The sequence below is a fragment of the Doryrhamphus excisus genome, linkage group LG11 (genome assembly GCF_037039965.1).
Source record: "Doryrhamphus excisus strain RoL-2023G ecotype Guam linkage group LG11, RoL_Dexc_Guam_v1.1, whole genome shotgun sequence".
NCBI lineage: Eukaryota > Metazoa > Chordata > Actinopteri > Syngnathiformes > Syngnathidae > Doryrhamphus > Doryrhamphus excisus.
In genome coordinates this window covers 14717329-14740285 of record NC_136367.1, presented here as the reverse complement: position 1 = coordinate 14740285, position 22957 = coordinate 14717329, and the positions used below count along the sequence as shown (strand labels likewise).

Below are 22957 nucleotides of genomic sequence, written 5' to 3'. Positions count from 1 at the left end.
TGCAACAATGCATTATGGGAATTAGGAACAGAATTATAGCACCTGACTGCTGACAGCTAGCAGAGTACTTGGTTCTTAATGTTAGCAAGTTCACTTCCACGATGAATCTGATTCATATGGTACTATAAATAAATATGTACCAATATAAAACACCCACATGGTTGGTTCAATTCCTGATTTGAGCTCAAACTAGCAATTTCATCTTAGTTTCATTCTTACGTTTTAGCATATTTCCACAGCATTTCAGTCCAGCTTCAGCTTCCGAACAGTTGCTCATAATAAATTTTGATTTTCACACTTTTTCAAAGCGTTCATATTGGCTTCAGCTTTTCAGTATTCACATGCAACACCTGCTGCGATTGCACCATCTAGTTGACTTGGTGTTAATGTTGTATCTTTGGCCATTCATTCATGACCATTCATTTCCAATTGGAACATTTTCACAGAAAATATGAAATAACACTAATGGTGGGAATATTTGGAAAGGTCTGAATTGATGTTGGATTTGTTTGAATTGGTTAAGGAATGGCCCTGTGATTGGCTGGCGACCAGTCCAGGGTGTACCCCGCCTCTCACCCGAAGACAGCTGGGATAGGCTCCAGCACCCCCCGCGACCCTCGTGAGGAAAAGCGGTAGAAAATGAATGAATGAATGAATGGTTAAGGAATGTAGTCGTATCAGCAGACAAAAAATGAGGAAGAATAAGAAATTGATAAGAAATAAATAAATGAAAAATGGCTGATTGTGAATGCTTCACACAATGAAACACTTATTTTTTTAAATAAAAAACCCAAACTTTTATTAAAGTCCAAATTCAACATTTAAAAGTGCACTGCTTAGACCAGTGGTTCTCAACTCGTTTGGCTGCAAGACCCACTGCCCCCCACCAAAATGGCGGCCATTTTTCAACTTGAAGGTTTCAGATATAAAGGTCTTTCGATGTTCATAGAACCTCAAATATGCCTAATAAAGTATGCACACGAAATCCCTCCAGTTGAACAACACATCCTTAAAATAACACCTCTAAAGACATTTTTTGATAAATCATTTGTATGCAAAAATCTTTCATTAAAAAAAAGTATATACATGCAATATGAACAGCCCATCATTTCCATGGTACTTTAACCCCCCGACCCCTGAATTTAAAGGGGACCTATGATGCTTTTCCATGTTTGGGATGGCTTGCTGTGATGTCACAGAGTGCCGGGCTTGCAATTATTAGCGTTCTCGGCCTGCGCTTCCCTGCTCTGCTGCACTGTGAAGAATTCACCTTGTTAGCACAAAGTGGGACCAATCACATCAGAGAATAGGTGCAGATTATGGTAGCTCTAGAAAGCTCTGTGTGCTGGTTATTGTGTGTAGATGCCCTATAGGAGTCCACAACTCAATACAAAGGGTAAAAAAAAATGAGCACAATAGGTCCCCTTTAAGGTAATAAATTAGTATTAATTAAATATGTATTTGATCCCCTACCTACCAGCAAGCCTTGTGACTCCCACAGACTGATTTTTATTTTAGTCCTGTCCATTTAAGCATCCCTCGTTTTTTGCAGTTAACCTTTTTTCAGACCCAACTGTGATAAGTGAATTTCAATGATTAGTGATTCATACATGAAATTTTTTAGTTGTTTACAACCTTCTAGATAGATACTTTATTCATCTCCAAGAGAAATTCATTCATATTCATTCTAAATAAGGTTTTAAACATGATCATTACAGTAAATGTTATTTTATTACTATACTCTATTTCCACATTTTTTTAATGTTTAATGCGATTTGTCTTACTTTTTCGTCGGTCATTGAACGCACCACTGCACCGTTCTCGGATGCAAAGACGGATGTATTTGTATTTTCATCCTTTTTCTTTCACCTCATACTTGCTCCTGAATGCTGACACTATGTGGGAACGCATAAAGGTAAGATTTGATGACTTTTAGTGCTAATGTGTATCATTGTGGTAGTTCGATGCTAAATGGCTAAAGCTAGCAAAACACCGGACTTCAGCCACGTCATCACATTGAAAATAGCAGTCAATAGCAGCTGGAAGTCTAATTTAGCTAGCAGTTCAATGCCAAAATCATTATAGAGATGTAAAAATGTAAATATTAGGGCCATTCTTATGCCAAGGTAGCATTGTATATGACAATAAAAACAATACCTGCACTGCTCCAGTCTCTGGCAGGCTATGGAATCCGTATTAAGTCAAACACAACTTAATAACTTTGGTCTTGCTACAAGAGCTAACTTTACCAATCTAAATACTCTTTTCTTTCCCCATTTCCCATAAATATTTCTTCCAGCTTGGGGCTACGGAGTTACCGTAATTCAACCAAACTATGGTGGGGGCCAAGGGTCAAACAGGACGCACATAAAAAATTGGCCGTCGTTAAAGGGAACTTCCGTTAACGCGTCATTAACACGTTAACTTTGACAGCCCTAATAAATATACTTTGGAAAAACCGTAATGAAGTGACGCTAAAGCTTAAAGACACCTGTCACCTCTCCACCGCCACGGGAAAGACCAAAGGGCTGCCCTTTGGGATAAGATTGTCGACTTGAATGGACTACAAGTCTGAAATTTGCGTCCAAGCCTGGTGAGCAACCACAAGAAAGCGCTGATGAAGAATATAAACTTACACAATCATCAGGGGATCAAATACTTCTTTGTAATAAATTACATCTCAAAACCACAGTGTGGACAAACATGATCAATAAATGTTTAAAAATGGAGGACGCAGGAATGATGGACTAGGATTAAAATTCTCCCAAAAGGTGGCGCCGTATAAGTCCATAACGTTCAAGTTGTTCTCTGGCGAGATGCAGCAACTACGTGAAAATACACGTCTTAAGATCAGAGTGCATGTTCCCTCTCATGTTCCCTCTTCTTGGCTCACATTTAAAGCTCCGGACACATTTTTACTTCAAAGTGACATCAAAAGTTGTTCATTTCTTGCAAATTGACATTGGCCATAAGAAAACTGTTGCCGTGGAGACGCTATTGGCCTTTGTATTTACGTTGAAATCTCTCCAGAAGAGCTCTCAGGATGTTCCCTGGAATCTGCTGGTGCTTGTCTATCAAACTCTGGATGGCCTGTTTTACCTGCCACAAAGAAATATAAATGTAGTAAAAACTACAACATCATTACCATCATTTACCTGCCAGAAAGAAATATAAATGTAGTAAAAACTACAACATAATTACCATCATTTACCTGCGACAAAAAAATATAAATGTAGTAAAAACTACAACATCATTACCATCATTTACCTGCCAGAAAGAAATATAAATGTAGTAAAAACTACAACATCATTACCATCATTTACCTGCCAGAAAGAAATATAAATGTAGTAAAAATTACATCATACAAGAAATATAAATGTAGTAAAAACTACAACATCATACAAGAAATAATAATGTAGTAAAAACTACAACATCATTACCATCATTTACCTGCCAGAAAGAAATATAAATGTAGTAAAAACTACAACATCATTACCATCATTTACCTGCCAGAAAGAAATATAAATGTAGTAAAAACTACAACATAATTACCATCATTTACCTGCGACAAAAAAATATAAATGTAGTAAAAACTACAACATCATTACCATCATTTACCTGCCAGAAAGAAATATAAATGTAGTAAAAACTACAACATCATTACCATCATTTACCTGCCAGAAAGAAATATAAATGTAGTAAAAACTACATCATACAAGAAATATAAATGTAGTAAAAACTACAACATCATACAAGAAATAATAATGTAGTAAAAACTACAACATCATTACCATCATTTACCTGCCAGAATGAAATATAAATGTAGTAAAAACGACAACATCAATTAACCTAGCATGTTTTTGGAATGTGGGAGGAAACCGGAGTACCCGGAGAAAACCCACACATGCACGGGGAGAACATGCAAACTCCACACAGAGATGGCCGAGGGTGGAATCGAAATTGGGTCTCGTAGCTGTGTGGCCTTGTGCGCTAACCACTCGTTCGCCGTGCAGCCCTAATCAATAAGTGGTAGAACTGAGCTTACTTTTTCTGCCAGCTCAGTGGCAGTTATGTTGGGGTCATATGGGATTGGATCGCCAAGGAAAGTCCGGAACTTGACTGGGAATCCCCCGTAAACCGGAGCTACAGGTAGACGAAATCTTTCATACAACCAACGAAAAAATCCTGGGAAAAAAAAATCAAAACACACAAAAATTATTATTTTTTTTAAACACATTTTAACTTACAAAAAATACAGTACAGTTCTTTCTGGCCTATTTCCTTTCTTTATCATTCAGCATAAGGGAGCCCGTTTAAATCTGTCCCGTTTATTTTGACAACTGGACCAACTCAAGTCCTGCTCCACCGTGGTCTTATTCCAACGACAATATATGGACAATTTGGAGTGGCCAATTAACCTAGCATGTTTTTGGAATGTGGGAGGAAACCGGAGTACCCGGACAAAGTTACACTTTCCCCATAAAGTAAGCCAAACAGATGCAATCAACACTTACTCAATGTTCCTAGAGATCTGAAGCCTTCTCGGATATTTTGTGTAAACATCGGAATTATGGTCTGAAACAGGAAGTGAAACAGAAAAAAATAATTAAGGGCACTCTTTTCTTCAACACATTTATTGCAACACACAGGAGCACACGTCTTAAATGCCTTATTTTCACTTGATTATATACAGTATACTACATTGGGTACTAGGACTGGAACGGTGACTATGGGGGGGAAATGAATGATTGAATGAATTTACTCTCTATCCATCCACTTTCTATACCACTTATCCATCACTAGGATGGGGGTATGCTGGAGCCTATCCCAGCTGACTTCGGGCGAGAGGCGGGGTACACCCTGGACTGGTGATATTTACTTTCTATTAAAATAACATTCACCAGTCCAGGGTGTACCCCGCCTCTCGCCCGATGACAGCTGGGATAGGCTCCAGCACCCCCGCGACCCTTGTGAGGAAAAGCGGTAGAAAATGAATTAATTAATTTACTCTCTCTCCATCCACTTTCTATACCACTTATCCATCACTAGGATGGGGGTATGCTGGAGTCTATCCCAGCTGACTTCGGGCGAGAGGCGGTGTACACCCTGGACTGGTGATATTTACTTTCTATTAAAATAACATTCACCAGTCCAGGGTGTACCTCGCCTCTTGCCTGAAGACAGCTGGGATTGGCTCCAGCACCCCCGCGACCCTCGTGAGGAAAAGCGGTAGAAAATGAATGAATTTACTCTCTCTCCATCCACTTTCTATACCGCTTATCCTCACTAGGATGGAGGTATGCTGGAGCCTATCCCAGCTGACTTCGGGCGAGAGGCAGGGTACACCCTGGACTGGTGATATTTACTCTCTATTAAAATAACATAGACCAGTCCAGGGTGTACCCTGCCTCTCGCCCAAAGACAGCTGGGATAGGCTCCAGCCCCCCTGTGACACTCGTGAGGAAAAGCGGTAGAAAATGAATGAATGAAGGAATTTACTCTCTATCGATCCACTTTCTATACCGCTTATCCTCACTAGGATGGAGGTATGCTGAAGCCTATCCCAGCTGACTTCGGGGAGCGAGAGGCGCGGTACACCCTGGACTGGTGATATTTACTTTCTATTAAAATAACATTCACCAGTCCAGGGTGTACCTCGCCTCTTGCCTGAAGACAGCTGGGATTGGCTCCAGCACCTCCGCGACCCTCGTGAGGAAAAGCGGTAGAAAATGAATGAATTTACTCTCTCTCCATCCACTTTCTATACCGCTTATCCTCACTAGGATGGAGGTATGCTGAAGCCTATCCCAGCTGACTTCGGGGGGCGAGAGGCGGGGTACACCGTGGACTGGTGATATTTACTCTCTATTAAAATAACATAGACCAGTCCAGGGTGTACCCCGCCTCTCGCCCCCTGAAGACAGTTGGGATAGGCTTCAGCACCCCCGCAACCCTCGTGAGGAAAAGCAGTAGAAAATGAATGAATGAAGGAATTTACTCTCTATCCATTCACTTTCTATACCGCTTATCCTCACTAGGATGGAGGTATGCTGAAGCCTATCCCAGCTGACTTCGGGGAGCGAGAGGCGGTGTACACCCTGGACTGGTGATATTTACTCTCTATTAAAATAACATAGACCAGTCCAGGGTGTACCCCGCCTCTCGCCCGATGACAGCTGGGATAGGCTCCAGCACCCCCCGCGACCCTCGTGAGGAAGAGCGGTAGAAAATGAATGAATTTACTCTCTATCCATCCACTTTCTATACCGCTTATCCTCACTAGGATGGGGGTATGCTGGAGCCTATCCCAGCTGACTTCGGGTGAGAGGCGGGGTACACCCTGGACTGGTGAATGTTATTTTAATAGAGAGTAAATATCACCAGTCCAGGGTGTACCCCGCCTCTCGCCCAAAGTCAGCTGGGATAGGCTCCAGCACCCCCGCAACCCTCGTGAGGATAAGCGGTAGAAAATGAATGAATGAATGAATAAAATAACCTACCAGAAACAAATATATAGACGGGTAAAGTGTTGAAATCAGTATTGGGAATTTCTACATACATTTATAGCAAATGATGTCATAAATTAGCCCCGTTTTGAACAATTTTCGTTACTCAGATACACAAGAATGACCAATTACGTACCACTTTAGAATCAATGGCGACCTGGGCAAAGCCTTTGCGTTTTCCCCAGAGAAGAGGGTACGTCTCGTCACTGAACAGAGCCTCTCGAACACCTCCTGGAGAGATTCCCAATAGGTGGCCATTCCTCAGAGCCTGCACACACTCTTCTTGAGGGCCGTGCATCACACTGAACACCTCCAACAATAACTTGAACCCTGCAGGAAGCAAAAAAAAAAAAAAAAAAAAACACAAACAGTGTTTGTCCTTCTGTAGTGTTATGACATTTTATTCTGGAATGCTCAACGTAAATATTGTATTATATACACAGTTCAGTATTAGTGTGGTAGCTCACACGGTATGGGTGTTTCGTATTCATTCATTCATTCATTCATTAAATTTCTACCACTTTTCCTCATGAGGGTCGCGGGGGTGCTGGAGCCTATCCCAGCTGTCTTGGGGCAAGAAGCGGGGTAGACCCTGGACTGGTGGCCAGCCAATCACAGGGCACATATAGACAAACAACCATTCACACTCACATTCATACCTATGGACAATTTGGACCTAAACGTGTTTATAGTTTAATAATGATTGTGTAAGTGTAAACATGCAACATTCTTTGTAACATGTTTTTGTTATATTACAATTGTTATTATTATATTTTAGGCGGCACGGCGGTCAAGTGGTTAGCGCGCAGACCTCACAGCTAGGAGACCATGGTTCAGTTCCACCCTCGGCCATCTCTGTGTGGAGTTTGCATGTTCTCCCCGTGCATGCGTAGGTTTTCTCCGGGTACTCCGGTTTCCTCCCACATTCCAAAAACATGCTAGGTTAATTGGCCACTCCAAATTGTCCATAGGTATGAATGTGAGTGTGAATGGTTGTTTGCCCACGCATGCACGGGGAGAACATGCAAACTCCACACAGAGATGGCCGAGGGTGGAATTGAAACCTGGTCTCCGAGCTGCACGCTAACCACTCGTCCACCGTGCAGCTCCTGTTTCGTATTAATATTATATATATTATAACAACCGTCTCCAGCCGCATCCAGGTAGGTAGAGTTTGAGACCCCTGATATACAGTAGACGTATGCAATGGGGATACATTGACAGTATTTTTTCTTAGAATGATCAGTGAACATGCTTAACAGAGTTACAACAACATATGTTACATGTTTACACTTACACAATCATTATTAAACATAATATTTATAGTATATAATATATACTACTGCATGTAATATCCAATGAAAACAGAAACAGAAATGTTCACACAGTACTGTCAGACATTCCAAAATACCTGGTATTTTGAAGAGAAAGTGGTCAGCTACAGAGTGACAGGTTCGCCCTTTCTGGATAATAACACTGGCTAAGAAGTAGTAGTAATCTATGGGAATGGCTCCGTGGTAGTACACGATCAGTGCTGGTCCTTTGGCGGGGATGTTCTCCATTCCATGGATCTCGTAGCCTGAAACATAATCAACATAATCAAGGAGACGCCTTCAGAGGCATTATCCATTAAATTAACATTTTTTACCCTGTCATATTTTGCTGAAAGAAAGCTAAATAAGTAGTAATAAGTCATGAAAATTATTTGTCATAATAAAGAAAAAAAATGCTGATGCAACTTTGGCAGTCTGCCCTCCATGCAACCTACCACTTCTAACATCTCTACTAAAACGTGCAGCGTTCATATTCATTCTAATCTGGTATAGTTATTCTACTATTGTGAGTCTACAGTACTTCAAGATTTGACCAACTATTATTATTTGTGCATATTTGTGTTGTCCTACCGTGCCATATGGATCCATGTCCATCCCACAGTGTGGCCAGTGTCTTCCTTGCTCCATCCCACAGGTTGTTGCAATACGCCTCCCTCAACTGGTTCTTTCTCTGTAGCAACAGAGCAGCAGCAGTGCAGCGATGCATTATGGGAATTAGCAGTGGAATTACAGAGGCGACTACTACCAACATTCTGCATTGTCTACCGACGCTGTATAGCTCACCTAGTAGAGTGCTTGGTTCTTAAGCTGGAGGTTGTGAATTCAATTCCAGTATCAAGCTCAAGTGCCAAACTGCTTTGTGTCAACAAAATGGGAGATGACCTTAGACTTATTTGGCGTACCCTTCTACTACCCCAATTCTAGTGATTTGTATAGCTCATCTGGGGGACTGCTTGGTTCCTGACCCGGAGCTTGTTGGTTCAATTTTACAGTCTGGCTCAAACTACTCTTACTCAAATTCTACTTTTTACCATATTTCCACAGCATTTCAGTCCAGCTTCAGCTCCGAACGGCTCCCTATGTTCATTCTATTGCTATGTTGTGTCATGTATGCGTGCATATGTGATTGTATGCAAGTGAGTATAACATTTTTTTTGCTTACCTTATAGACATGAAGAAAAAGAATGGAGAGGTAAAGAAGGATGACAATGAGGAAGGGCAGGATGAAGACAATAGCTAGAGGAGTGAAGACCCACAATAAGTACTCCAAAACACTCAGGTAGTCCTCCAACTGTCCGAGGCCCACCCATTCTTCCCACGCATGAAAGACACACACCTGTAAGGAAAGACAGACATCAAGTATTGAAGGCTTGATTTTGGATTACAAAATGTAGCTGCTTCATCACAGGACAAACAAAAGGTGTCTTAGGTCTTACACAGTCTACTTGGGTCATTTTTCAGATTGTTGCGGCCTAAAGTGCCTGATTTCTTGAGAGCTTTTCCCCCCAAATTGGAATGGGAGTTGCTGTGACTTCACGCTTCAGATTTTACAGCTTCACTCTGTCACGGTTTGTCTAAAATGTATTAATTAACAAATCATGCAGCTTCATCGTGAAATACAGCCTACTATAAGTCAAAACAAAGCATATTTACATACATTTTCTGTATTTTTGCCTCAATTTATCATTTTCCAGCACAACATCCACTTAATTAACTAAAATATAAATGTTGAGACACCGGACTTGGTTGCCGTAACAACAAGGCTTGTATTGCAGGTTGGAATGCTCTCACGACAAGCACTAACCAGGGCTATTGTTGTGGATGTAAACATGCCAACCCACGCCCGAGTACCGCGACACATTTACAGCAACACAAATCTTATTTATGTATTAAATGGCTTATTTTCTATCATTACATTTACTATATTGGGCAACATGAGTGTTAATGTGACTATGATGGTGGTATTTCATGTACAGAGGGTGGTATTCATGTTAAAACTATATTTAGAAGGTCATAAGAATCCTACTTAGAGGACATTCGAACCAATTAACCGCAATAAACAAGGGATGCATTGCCTCAATTTAGCATTTTCCAGCACAATATCCACTTAATTAACTAAAATATAAATGTTGAGACACCGGACTTGGTTGCCGGAACAACAAGGCTTGTATTGCAGGTTGGAATGCTCTCACGACAAGCACAATAATCTCTAACCAGGGCTATTGTTGTGGCTGTAAACATGCCAACAAGCACAATAATCTCTAACCAGGGCTATTGTTGTGGATGTAAACATGCCAACGCACGCACTAGTACCGCAACACATTTATAGTAACACAGAAGAATACAAATCTTATTGATGTATTAAATGGCTTATTTTCTATCATTGCGTTTACTATATTGGGTAACATGAATGTTAATGTGACCATTGGGGTGGTATTCATGTTAAAACTATATTTAGAAGGTCGGGTCTGGAACCAATTAACCGCGATAAACAAGGGATGCATGTAGTAAACAAACCATCTTAATTAACTTTCCATTGAACAAACAATCATTTGTTTTAAGAGCCACAGAATATGCAACCCCCACACAGAGACCAGACTGATGTACACACATCTGTATTATATAATCTAATATTAGCTACATTGACAGTAGCTATTTGAACTGGCTTTTGGGGTCATTGATGACATAGTAATTTCATTAGTATCTCTTTTTTTAGAAATTTCTCTTTTTTGTTACTTTTGTTGATGTGTTTTTGTGTACAGTGTGATCAACATTTGAGTTCATTTAGTTATTATTTAGGTACGAGTTCTGATTCGTACAAAGACAAGAGGAAAATGTCATACAAGGAAGTTAACCGTGTCCTCAGCTCCCATCAGGCATGACTGATTCCCAGCATCTGGCATCCTTCCTCCCTGTCAGTCACTGAAGATGTCGCAGTCGATACACCCCCGATAGGATCAGCTGAGCCTCTTTAAGCGTGGATCCCGCCGATCATACTACATGAATGGAGATAATCATTGAATAAGACAATGATGTGGCTTATGAGTAAGTACAACTAATGTCATGTTTCATGGTTAGCCGCACCGTGACGTCACGAAATCCAGCATTGATCACATGACAAGAGAAGTCTGACATGATTACATGGTGCTAGCTAGTTAAAATGTATGACACAAGCTATGAACAAAGACACTATTAAACACGTAATAACATACTGGAATATGGATCAGAATAATAGCATACATAAATGGTGGGCAGTCGTCTGGTTATGTTGACACACTGATAACACTCGTAACAGTAAACCATGCACTTGTTAACATAACCATGATTAACAGAATAAATACAAAGAATTACCAAAGACGGGAACCTTGCGTGCAGATTCATTCACTTAAATCCACTGTTCTTCTTGCTCTAACTTTTAGCTAGCAAAAGCCACCTTGATGATTCCGGCCGGAGCGATATCGGTGTAACACATTCTTCTTCTTTTACTGTTTATTGGCGGCTGGCAGGCAGCTTTTACGTGGCCATTACCGCCACCTTCTGAATAGGAATGTGACTTTCCCCATCATCCATACATACCAGAATGTCCGTTTTCCTTTGAAAGGAAAATATGAATATGAATATTACCGATTTTAACACCAATATACATTTACATTACAGAATTTCAGTGTAAAACTTTACATTTTCCGTTTACTTTTGTTGCAATAACCGGCTCCCCGGTGTACATAATGCATACAAATATATAATTATTTATTCGCTTAAGTTAAAAAAACAAGTACCCAATTTTTGACGTTAATGCATTTCGCAAAGGTCTATCATTTCTCAAAGATGAGCACAGTTAAACAGTAGCCTTTAAAACTTTTATTTTGACATTTCGTTTCCGGAAACATCAGCGTTACTTCCGTAATGCGGAAGTGTTGCCATCGCATGCGGTAGTGGCGGTGTTTGGATAAATTTCGTACATTACACACATTGTTTACTGTACATTTATGTTTTTAGTCTAAATTTAGCGACAGGCCGTCATGATGCTGGAAAAGAGTCGTGTGACGGTTGTGGCAGACATCTTATTCAGTAACAGACATTCACCTGGAGAAGGGATCCACTGCTGCTGCTCGAGAGTCTTTGTGGAGTGAGTACTTTTGTGATACTTTTGTAATCAAATGTCGACAAATATTTAAAACATTGCAGGTGCTGGTGGTGTTAATCGGGTTGGTTATTTATTTATTTTTTTATTTATTTGCTTCCTCTTAGGGACCGAGAACTCTATCGCTCAGATAAAAGACTGTTCTCCGTTCGCCAAACAGAAACTGCACGTGAAGGTAATTGAAATAATGCATTTTCTTTAACTGCTCTACGACCAAATGCAAAGCATAAGTTTGTCAGTACCCGGATGTTGATGTTGATCGTGTACACAGTCCAGCAGTGATTCAGACATTTGACCTGAAGCTATGGACCCCCCATTCTTGCACACTAAAAAATGATCCCTTTGTCCTAAGTAACATGAAATACTGAACATGATCATACATTCATTCATTTTCTACCGCTTTTTCCTCACAAGGGTAGCGGAGGTGCTGGAGCCTATCCCAGCTGTCTTTGGGCGAGAGGCGGGGTACACCCTGGACTGGTCGCCAGCCAATCACAGGGCACATATAGACAAACAACCATTCACACTCACATTCATACCTATGGACAATTTGGAGTGGCCAATTAACCTAGCATGTTTTTGGAATGGGGGTGGAAACCGAAGTACCCGGAGAAAACCCACGTATGCACGGGGAGAACATGCAAACTCCACACAGAGATGGCCGAGGGTGGAATTGAACTCTGGTTTCCTAGCTGTGAGTTCTACGCGCTAACCACTTGTCCGCCGTGCAGCCCTGAACATGTTTCATTGGTTAATTAGGAGGTGTTCAGTTGCCAATTGGCGTACACCGAGGTACTCGTACCCCGTTTTTGGAACCTACACAGCACAACATACTTATGAAAGTAAACTGACGGAAATATTCAATTTGAGGCACAACCAAAAAGTCACTGAAAACTATGTTTACATTTTACAAATGGTATACTGTAATTCCTTTCTCTGTAGAATCAGACCAAGAAGAAGACGAGGATGTCTATGAGGAAGATGAGTTGTTGGATGAAGAGGCTCAGCTGATGGCTAGCATGGGTCTGCCTCTTGCCTTTGCCAGCTCTTCCAGCCAGCGTAAAGAGGTACTGTACATCTGTACAACTGCTAACTGACAAGAGTACCACCTTACAGGTACCACAGTAATGACACGAAAGGTTGGACATGTGGTTGTAGATCTAACGCCATTTTTTTCTTGATGCCACGGCAGAAGCGATCGACCAAAAGGCCTGTTCCATATCTGACTGGGTCTCTCCAAGACGAGGAGGAAGACCTACAGTTTACCAACAAAGGTAATAAGTTACAATCATGCAAGTGTCAAAGTAGCGCCACAGCGATTAATCAGCAATTACTGATTTTACACAGCCTGCACAATTTGCAGCGTCAATGTTGGGGGGTTCATGGCGACATTTGGGCGTACGGAACACTGCATAAAACATCTTTTACCTAAATACACAATTATTGTGTGAATGCTGCAACATTAACATGAATTCCTGATTGCAACCGACGCGTTTTACATTTTAATGCATAAAAAAAAAAATCACATAACATTTGTTTATTGCATGAAGGCCTTTTGACTTTGTCAGGAAACTCTATTTCAACAAAATAAAACCAAAAGAGCCATCAGTAATAGCTAGATAACAAAAGAACCTTCAATTTATTAATATGATTTTTTTGACGTTCATTTTACCATTTTTGGAAATTGAAATCGAGGGGTATAGTGACAAAAAAAGGTCTCCATGCCCACACCAGAAGTATTAAAACCAACATTTTCACGGACGAGGAAGCCTAAGAAGGTAACCAAGACATGAGAAGCAAATTTTGTTGTTTTTACTGTATTTTATAGCTGATTTAATACACTGGTCAAAATACCAGATACCAGAAAGCTAACACAAGTGGAAGGTTAACTGACTAACTATTCAGCAGTGGTTGAACGGAAATGACAGTAAACAAACTTTTTGGATTGCCAAGGCACACCACTATGTTCTTAACAATGACCGAATGTTGTCCACCTTTTGCTCAAGGCCTACTGGAATAGGCTCCTTCATACCTGCTGCTAAAAGTACACAAAAAATGCACAGAGTACTGAAGTGTTTGCTAATCACACGTCAAGCAGAAGGTGAGGAAGGCGGGACAACCGCACAGTCACGGTGTCAGATAAATAGAAGAGAACGGTTAAGTAAACGCACACATTGTATTTAAATACACACACATACAGTATTTATATATGTACATGTGATAAAAAAAAAAAAACTAAATACATGTACATGATCAAACAGATGTTACATCTTACTGCTACCCCAATTGTGGCAAATTAGTAAAAGTTGTATAGCGCAGCTGGTAGTCTTTAGGTCCTGACCCAGGGATGGTTGGTCCAATTCCCCATTTAAGAGCTTTCATTCTATGTTTTAGCGTATTTCCACAGCATTAGAGTCCAGCTTCAGCCTCCAAATGGCTCCTGTGATCATTCTAAATATCGATTTTGGCATCTTCTTACAATGTTTCATTTTCAGCTTTTCAGTATTCACACGCAATGTCTGTTGACATTGCATCGTCTGATTTTTAATTTTATTTTTTGCCCAGACATTAAAGATGGTTTGGAAGAAGAACTGAAAACGGCGGGTGAAGGGCTGGAGAGCCAGTCTGCTGATGATGCGGGCTGGCAGGCATACTGGGGTAAAATACACACACTTGTAGACACACATGCACACTAAAATCCTATACAACTACTGCACATAGAATATTATTGTTTGTTTTTAATCCTATCACAATAAAATAAGCTGCCAATGTTGCTAACCATTGTCCTTTTCTTCTTCTGTATGTCATGCAGCTCAACAAGGAGAACATCTGCTGTGGAGCAGCTGGCTGGAGAAACATGCTGACCACGACCTACAGTGTTCAGAAGGTTCCCAAACTGTGACCGCTCCGTGGGACGACCCAAACACAAAGCCTGCCTGGGATCAACACGCTGCAGACACATACTATTACTACTGGGAGCAATACTCGTACTGGGCGGCGCAGGGCTGGACCGCTGACCTACCTTGTGAGAAGACCACCGGGGGAGAAGAAGCAGCATCTGAGAAGATGAACGGAATGGAAGGGTTGAACCACATCTTTGAACAGATATGCTCTTTAGAGTCAGCTGGGAACACATCAGCTGACTTTGGAACAAATATGGCCGACATTTCCGAACGACCCAAGTCCAAGGATCCGTCTGATGCGGGGACTCGTGGCGAGAAATCTGATGTTGCCCCGCAGCAGGACACAACACAACATACAGGTAATAGTTGGATTTCATTCACTCATGTGATAGCTTAATTTACTCTCCGCGTCCACAACACGCCATTGTTCTGTAACAATGAATTATAGCACGCACCTTGTGGCGCCGCGACAAGTAAATAGAACACAGGGGGATAGGATGGTCCGATCCCAAACTGTTGGTTGCTGGTTCGCCCCCTCAGTCCTCATGTAATGGCTCGAAGTGTTTATCATTTCAACAACCTTTCTCCAGTCTTAGATTCCAACATTCATTCCTTCATTTTCTAACGCTTTTCCTCGCGGCGGGTGCTGGAGCCTATCCCAGCTGTACACCCTGGACTGGTCGCCAGCCAATCACAGGGCACATATAGACAAACAACCATTCACACTCACATTCATACCTATGGACAATTTGGATTGCCAATTAACCGAGCATGTTTTTGGAATGTGGGAGGAATTGAACCCTGGTCTCCGAGCTGTGAGGTCTGCGCGCTAACCACTCGCCCGCCGTGCCGCACATTCCAACATTTCATGATATATATATATTTTTTATCCCATCAGTGAGGAACATGGGGGTTAGATTCCGGTCTATACTTTCATCCCCTTCTTCTGCTGACAAGTCATTTCTTCCAAGTTTGGTCCAATATTTATTGAAGTATTTATTGAACATTACAGCTACATCGTTCATATCTTCATTTTTAGCATTGAGGCTAATTTGCGTTCTTGAACCATTCCTGATAATACTGTTTAGAATACCCGTGTTGCTCTTTGTTTTCCAACTTTTCCTCTTGTGGTTTCAGATGAATAAGGTTGATGTCATATTCATATCATTCATTAGGTATGTTTGACATGTACAATGACCACACCTTTGATTCAGATGACCAACAGGCTGCTGGCAGCTTCAACAGGCCCTCATCTTCAACGCACCGGATATCAAATGATGAAGATGATGGTGATGATGAGGAAAATCCTTCAAGAGGACTCGGAAAAGTCAAACGCAGGTGAGTTCATTATCATCATCATTTCGGTTGGCTAGTTGACAGTTTGACTGCTCACTTGCAGATTCTGGAAGAACTAGAAAGCTTTGTGTGCTGGTTATTGTGTGTAGCTGCTCTATAGGAGTCCACAACTCAAAAGGCTACAAAGGGCCAAAAAAATAGGTCCCTTTTAATGACAAACCCCCAAGTTTTCCAGGCTATAGCAAAAATACAGGAATTGACCTCACTGTTCCAACACTTCTGGGGGGGGGGTCTGTATGCACCATTTATGAGACTTGTATTGAAAATCATGTATCTTGTGTGACTTCCTGTTTTGCTGTCTGCAGTCATGAGCTTGATATGGAGGAAATCCCTCATCTATCAGGCGATGAAGCATGGAAGAAACTTGGACTCAAACACAATCCAGAATCACGGTGAGTTTGGCGATGTACTGATGATGACATTGTGTTATTTTAATGTGTGTTTATTGTAGTCCATTTACATTCCATCATCCACTGATGGATTGTTCTTTCGTCTCAGGTTTGAAAGTGTGTTCAACTTTAAAGACATTTCAGGTCAAAAACGCCAGAGGCGTTGGTGCTCCAAGAGGACCGGCATCAACAAACACATCAGATTCACAGAGGATGAAGACGTTCCACAGCCGGAGTGCAGCACCACCCTCCGTAAGGTAGGTACTGTATGTGGACATGGACTCCTCTGATACCCTGATGACTTTCTGAGTTTACCCACTTACAAAGATATGAACACATACAAAAAGGTACTCAGTACTTAGAAACATTTTGACACCTTTTGTTCTTGCCAATGATGGTGGAGATGGTTGAATGGATCCAATGTCAAATTGTACTTTTTTGGATTTCGCAGGTCCATAACTTCCTTGCAAAGATTCAGAGTGAGACACACATGAGTCCACGTGATCCGGGGGAGATTCACGGAGAAAGTATGCCACACTCTGAAAAAACGCCCGCATTTCCAGAAGATGATGAGAGCCCCATAGAAGAGGAAAGTCCTGCTTTGCTCGGCACTGAGAAGGAGACGAGTGTTGAAACCAGTCTCCTCCCTCATGTTGAGGAAACAAGGCGGTTAGAGTGTGTGGAAATCCCAGACTTTCTCCTGCCTAACAGACCTGCAGCCAACAGTGGTGAGTATATTGTCCATTTCAGTTTCACATGGCCCATTGACATGTTCTTTTTATGGCCATAGACAGAGCATTACGGTATATACTATACTACAGTATATAATGCTGGAAAGACCACAAATCTGACTATGAATTAATATAGGTGGTGCTTATGTTTAGGGTTTTATATATATAGTATATGTCTTAAATGGACATAGTACATAGTGTAAGTGGTGCTTATGTTTAGGGCTATATATACTCATTCATTCATTCATTTTCTACCGCTTATCCTCACAAGGGTTGCGGGGGTTGCTGGAGCCTATTCCAGCTGTCTTCGGGCGAGAGGCGGGGTACACCCTGGACTGGTGGCCAGCCAATCACAGGGCACATATAGACAACCATTCACACTCACATTCATACCTATGGACAATTTGGAGTCGCCAATTAACCTAGCATGTTTTTGGAAAACCCACGCATGCACGGAGAGAACATGCAAACTCCACACAGAGATGGCCGAGGGTGGAATTGAACCCTGGTGTCCTAGCTGTGAGGTCTGCGCGCTAACCACTCGACCGCCGTGCAGCGGCTATATATACTATATGTCTTAAATGGACATAGTACATAGTGTAAGTGGTGCTTATGTTTATATACTATATATAGTATATGTCTTAAATGGACATAGTACATTGTGTAAGTGGTAGTTATGTTTAGGGCTATATATGCAGCCCTACATATCGCCAGCTACAGCAACATTGTTCTTATTATTAAGATTGTTACACCCATCCGACTACATTAGTTTTAGCTTGGCTTGGGATGTGGCCGCTACCATGGCCCATATTAGTATCACATAGCAACATAGAAACCAACACTACACCTAGTGTAATTAATTACGTATTAAGCTAAGTATGCCGGGAAATCACACCGAAAAAGGTATTTGAACACAACGCCTCATTGCTCATAATCACACCTTTTTAAAGTGTGATTCAAGTGTTCCACAACTAGTGTTCATGTGGCACACAAATATGTATCATCATTTGTCTTTCTATGCATTTAATACAGTAAAAATTGGCATTTTGGTGATTAATCTGAATAAAATGTGTAATCATTTGACAGCCCTACTTTTTAGACGGAACGCACGCAAAAGAGAGGCGTGTTTTATTGTGGATGACGGGCAAAATTCCCCTCCCAAAATGTGCAGTTTGCTTTAAGTCGGCCATGGAAGCCCTCGGGTTCTGACTTTGTGGTAGAGATGTTGCTGTTATGATGTGACCTCAATTGTGTGTGTTGTGAAAGATGTGAAAGATGCCAAGCAATCAAGGAAGAAGAGCAAACGAGCTAGAAAGCGGCAGGTACCAGCAGACATGGCAGCAGAACCGGGCCTGGCAAAATACTGGGCTCAGCGCTACAGACTCTTCTCTCGCTTTGACGAGGGGATCAGACTGGACCGAGGTCAGTAAGGAACTTGGCTTGCTTGTGTGTAAATGAGAAGGGAATAATCTTTGGTTGGCTTTAAAGCTTGTATGCGTGCTTGCATCCAGAGGGCTGGTTCTCTGTGACGCCTGAGAAGATTGCAGAGCACATTGCCCTCCGAGTGGAAAGCAGCTTTCCCTGCACTCAGCTGGTCATTGATGCCTTCTGTGGGGTTGGAGGAAACGCCATCCAGTTTGCACTCACTGGGAAGAGAGGTGAAACGTTTAGACGTCTGCATGTTTACAAAGATTATGACGGTGCGTTGTGGCATTAGGTTTACTGACGAGCAATAGTTTGACACTAAAATCCTAGTATAGGCTAGTAATATGCACAACATTCGTAATTCAAAAATATTCTAACACCCTTTGTTGTCTTACGTATCCACTGGAACGCGTCTGAATGCACAGCAGCCAACTTTCAGCTTTAACAAGAAGATGACAAGCTAGAGGTTTAAATACAAAATGACCATAAATTACCATATTTATCAGATTCCATTTTTCAATTGATGAAATTAGAACTCTATGGAAAATAACAGATTAAAATCCAGTAATTCAACCTGAACCTTAAAATGTTTGACTTTAATCTCAAACAAATACATAAACTTAAGTCTTGCTTTTGAGTGTTTAGTTTTTGAGGACGCTATAACATGACTACAAAATGGAACTAAATCAGCTGTGTTGTGTGCATATTTGGACGTTTTGTCAGAATGGATGCAAAATGGGTCTTAAATTGTATTCATTATGATATAAGTCTTTAATTTGATTTGTTGAAACCTGCAGAAACCCTGTATGAGTAGAAAACATAGAACGTTAAATTAAAAAGAAGGAAATATTGATTTATACTATTTATCTGTATATAAACAATATACATTATAATGTTTATTTAATTGTATGTATTTAGATACACTCATGTTCACAATTTTTGGACCAGTTTAAAAGATGTGAAGAATTTACAATTTGCACTGTTGGATTTTAAGGATGTTCCAAATAGGGCGTCAAAATGCAAAAATAAAAAATAGGAGTGAGACAAAAAAACTGTTTTTTGTTTCCCCAAAAAATAAAAAGAAGTTAATAAAAAAAACTTGAATTATATTAGGAAAGCAGGAAGTGAACAAATGCAACAATTACTGATTGTAAAAGTACCAGATGGAGGGGTAGGATTTAATAAGCTTTGCTTCTTCCTACTCCTTTTGGACATGTGGAACTGGGTACTGATTATGTGATGCATTCAATTGTAATCAGGTTAATGTTCTAATGAAATTAAACCATTACCAATTTTTCAGAAAGCTAATACAAAATACATCCATAACAGACAGGGTATTGTTCTTATTTCTCCTGTCCTGTGTCCCACCTCAGTCCTTGCTATCGATATAGACCCGGTACGTCTGGACCTAGCGCGCCACAATGCTGCCGTTTATGGCGTCGGCCATCAAATTGAGTACTTGCAAGGAGACTTCCTCCAGCTCGCACCCCGTCTCTGTGGGGATGTCGTCTTCCTGTCACCGCCGTGGGGGGGTCCAGACTACCTGACTGCTGACATCTTTGACCTCAAGACCATGATGGAGCCAGATGGATATCCTTTGATGCTCATTTGACAGTACTTTAAAGTGCTGCCTGGGAGCAAATGTTTCATATTTGATACCCCATTGTACAATTGTTAAATTTAGCTTTCATGCTTTTGCTGGAGCTCTATGATACTTATATGAAAAGCAATTGAAAATGTTTCCTATACTATATGTTACCTAGGGACAGGACAAAAGTTGTATATAGCACTTTTTAACTCTAATTTTGTAGTCCAGGCACCTATGCAGCACCAATGGGGTGTGGCCAGCGTACTTCGTGAGTAGCGCTGCGCACCCGCGCCATCCCTCCCACTGCCGCAAGTGTCTCCGCGGACTGCGCTTTGCCTGCGCCAAGAATAGGCCAAGACCGAGCTGGCATGTTTTGTCACAAAATTGTCACTGCGCCAAGCTGATAATGTGGACACCCTTCCCTGGCGTGCTACCGCGCCCATCTCGGCGCAGTCCCGTCTACCAAATTACCAAAATGGCTGTGCACAGTGGCGCACTGAACCAAATTACCACTATGTGGACTCCACCCCCCTGAGCCACCTTGCGCTGCACCGCGAAATTTGAGCCCATTGTGTCTCTGTGGCTTAAAAATAACAATTTTCAAATCAAATAGTATTGTATTTCATCCTTAACATGAGAAACTTTTAAGATTTTCCATCTGGCTAAGCAAATAACGGACAGCATTGTGTACTTCTTGCCTCGCAACGCCGACATGGAGCAGGTCAGAACATTCAAACATTACATTATTATTGTTTTATATTTAAACATACGATCAACCTACAGTTTAACATGGGGGATACTGCAAATTTTGATGCCAAGTAAATACAAAGACAGTATGGCTGATACTTATGTTTTATGAACAATTTATAACACTATAAGACAATTTAACAATATCAACATCATGCTATTACAATACTATATATGGTAAGTATATACTACGACATAGGGGTGTTATTTCATGTGTCAAGAGTTCTAATGAAGTTCAAAACTGTGTTTCGATGAACAGTTTTTCAACGCACCAACTATGACAGACTATTTACCTTTTAGAAATAAGGAGTCCGACTTCACAAGAAGTAACTCATCACATAAATGAAAAAGAATGTTAAAAAAAACCCCACACATATATATGAAACTAAACAGAAAAAAACGGGCAAATGTGAGTCCAATCCAATAATGGTACTACCCTTGGATATTGACACTCAGCGTTGGAACCATCAGTACACCAGTACAGTCCGATATGACATCCAAAATTGCTTCCATAAGTCATTATTTTGATGAACACTTGCACAAAGGTATGCACATGTCTTTATTATTATTGAAGGACAAAACATAATTGTGTTTGCTAATATGGACTTACACCAAAGTCATATATTTCTACATCAATAGTCCTATAATAACGTGTGTGGATTCCAACGTCCTCCTAGGTGGCCTCGCTGGCGGGCCCTGGAGGGAAGGTGGAGGTGGAGCAGAACTTCCTCAACAACAAACTCAAGACCATCACCGCTTACTTTGGCAGCTTGATCAAGTCAGACACCTGAAAACCGCAGGAAATGAACACGCTCCTGTCCAACTCATCATCTCCTAATGGAGAACTTCACAAGAGTAACCTATTTTTTTTCTACTTTTTAAGTACACTCTTTTAGACATTTTTTAAAACGTGTCGTATTGTCATTTTTATTGATTAAAGCAGAATGTTTCTACCTCCATGTTTGATGGTAGTGATGGTTTTGTTCTGCTCATATTCACCGCGTCTCTGTCTCCAAGCACATACAATTCATTCATTCATTTTCTACCGCTTTTCCTCACGAGGGTCGCGGGGGTGCTGGAGCCTATCCCAGCTGTCTTCGGGCGAGAGGCGGGGTACACCCTGGACTGGTCACCAGCCAATCACAGGGCACTTATAGACAAACAACCATTCACACTCACATTCATACCTATGGCCTAGCATGTTTTTGGAATGTGGGAGGAAACCGGAGTACCCGGAGAAAACCCACGCATGCACGGGGAGAACATGCAAACTCCACAGAGGGTGGAATTGAACCCTGGTCTCCTAGCTGTGAGGTCTGCACGCTAACCACTCGACCGCCGTGCCGCCCATATACAATTCAATCACATACAAATTAAATTATTCATATCCCTTATTTGATGTTGCTTTCCAATATCATTTATTTTCCACCCTGCACACACACACACACACACACACTGTCTACATATAATTATTTCATATTCATGATCTGTGTGAAATTTGATTCATGCAAACATGGCAATAAACATAACAAATGTCAGCCTTGCTGCCTGTATTTTTCCACAGAAGCACCCAATTCAGTATTCCAAGCAGTTGCACCGTGTAGTTATGAAACAAGGAGAATACTGCAACATTGAGAGGGGAGTAATATTGATGTATTGATGTATGGCTCGTTTAAGCATACACGCTCTTGTGTACCTAAGTGTACCTAATGTTATGTCCAGTCAGTGCCAGTTATATGTATTGAGTGTCTGCGCAGCACAAACGCGCATGTTACGGAACAAGTAACTTTAGATACAAAGCAAAATACAGGCGAGCTGAAGAAAAGCTAATAAAGTG

At 41.1% G+C, this 22957-nt stretch overlaps 2 protein-coding genes and 1 long non-coding RNA gene across 3 annotated transcripts; 2 read left to right on the top strand and 1 right to left on the bottom strand.

The window, feature by feature from the left end:
- Positions 1-1850: 1850 nt before the first annotated feature.
- On the bottom strand, positions 1851-11337 carry tmem68 (transmembrane protein 68). The gene is made up of 9 exons (XM_058091674.2): positions 11192-11337; positions 10684-10836; positions 9003-9176; positions 8411-8510; positions 7918-8085; positions 6643-6836; positions 4515-4575; positions 4046-4185; positions 1851-3099 (listed from the first exon to the last, which is right to left on the bottom strand). The coding sequence occupies exons 2-9, from the start codon at positions 10741-10743 to the stop codon at positions 2995-2997; spliced, it is 1002 nt and encodes a 333-aa protein (XP_057947657.2). The 5' UTR covers positions 10744-10836; positions 11192-11337; the 3' UTR covers positions 1851-2994.
- On the top strand, positions 7583-11229 carry LOC131142464 (uncharacterized). Its single transcript, XR_013629469.1, has 3 exons — positions 7583-7669; positions 9010-9119; positions 10717-11229. It is a non-coding gene; the product is annotated as an uncharacterized LOC131142464 (long non-coding RNA).
- A 389-nt stretch (positions 11338-11726) lies between the features above and the next one.
- tgs1 (trimethylguanosine synthase 1) lies at positions 11727-22079 on the top strand. The gene is made up of 15 exons (XM_058091325.2): positions 11727-11966; positions 12089-12156; positions 12924-13048; positions 13174-13255; positions 14547-14639; positions 14794-15243; positions 16099-16222; positions 16546-16632; positions 16739-16886; positions 17081-17357; positions 18627-18782; positions 18872-19018; positions 20159-20375; positions 21016-21094; positions 21798-22079. Exons 1-15 carry the CDS (start codon positions 11860-11862, stop codon positions 21909-21911), a joined length of 2274 nt encoding a protein of 757 aa, XP_057947308.2. The 5' UTR covers positions 11727-11859; the 3' UTR covers positions 21912-22079.
- The last annotated feature ends 878 nt before the right edge of the window (positions 22080-22957 follow it).

Coding starts and splice junctions, on each gene's coding strand:
- tmem68 (XM_058091674.2), bottom strand. CDS start 10,743: ATGCCAGATGCTGGGAATCAGTCATGCCTGATGGGAGCTGAGGACACG. Junction 9,177..10,683: donor AGGACACGGTTAACTTCCTT/GTATGACATTTT, acceptor CTTTCCTTACAG/GTGTGTGTCTTTCATGCGTG. Junction 3,100..4,045: donor CCACTGAGCTGGCAGAAAAA/GTAAGCTCAGTT, acceptor TCTTTGTGGCAG/GTAAAACAGGCCATCCAGAG.
- tgs1 (XM_058091325.2), top strand. CDS start 11,860: ATGATGCTGGAAAAGAGTCGTGTGACGGTTGTGGCAGACATCTTATTC. Junction 19,019..20,158: donor TGCACTCACTGGGAAGAGAG/GTGAAACGTTTA, acceptor GTCCCACCTCAG/TCCTTGCTATCGATATAGAC. Junction 21,095..21,797: donor GCAACGCCGACATGGAGCAG/GTCAGAACATTC, acceptor ACGTCCTCCTAG/GTGGCCTCGCTGGCGGGCCC.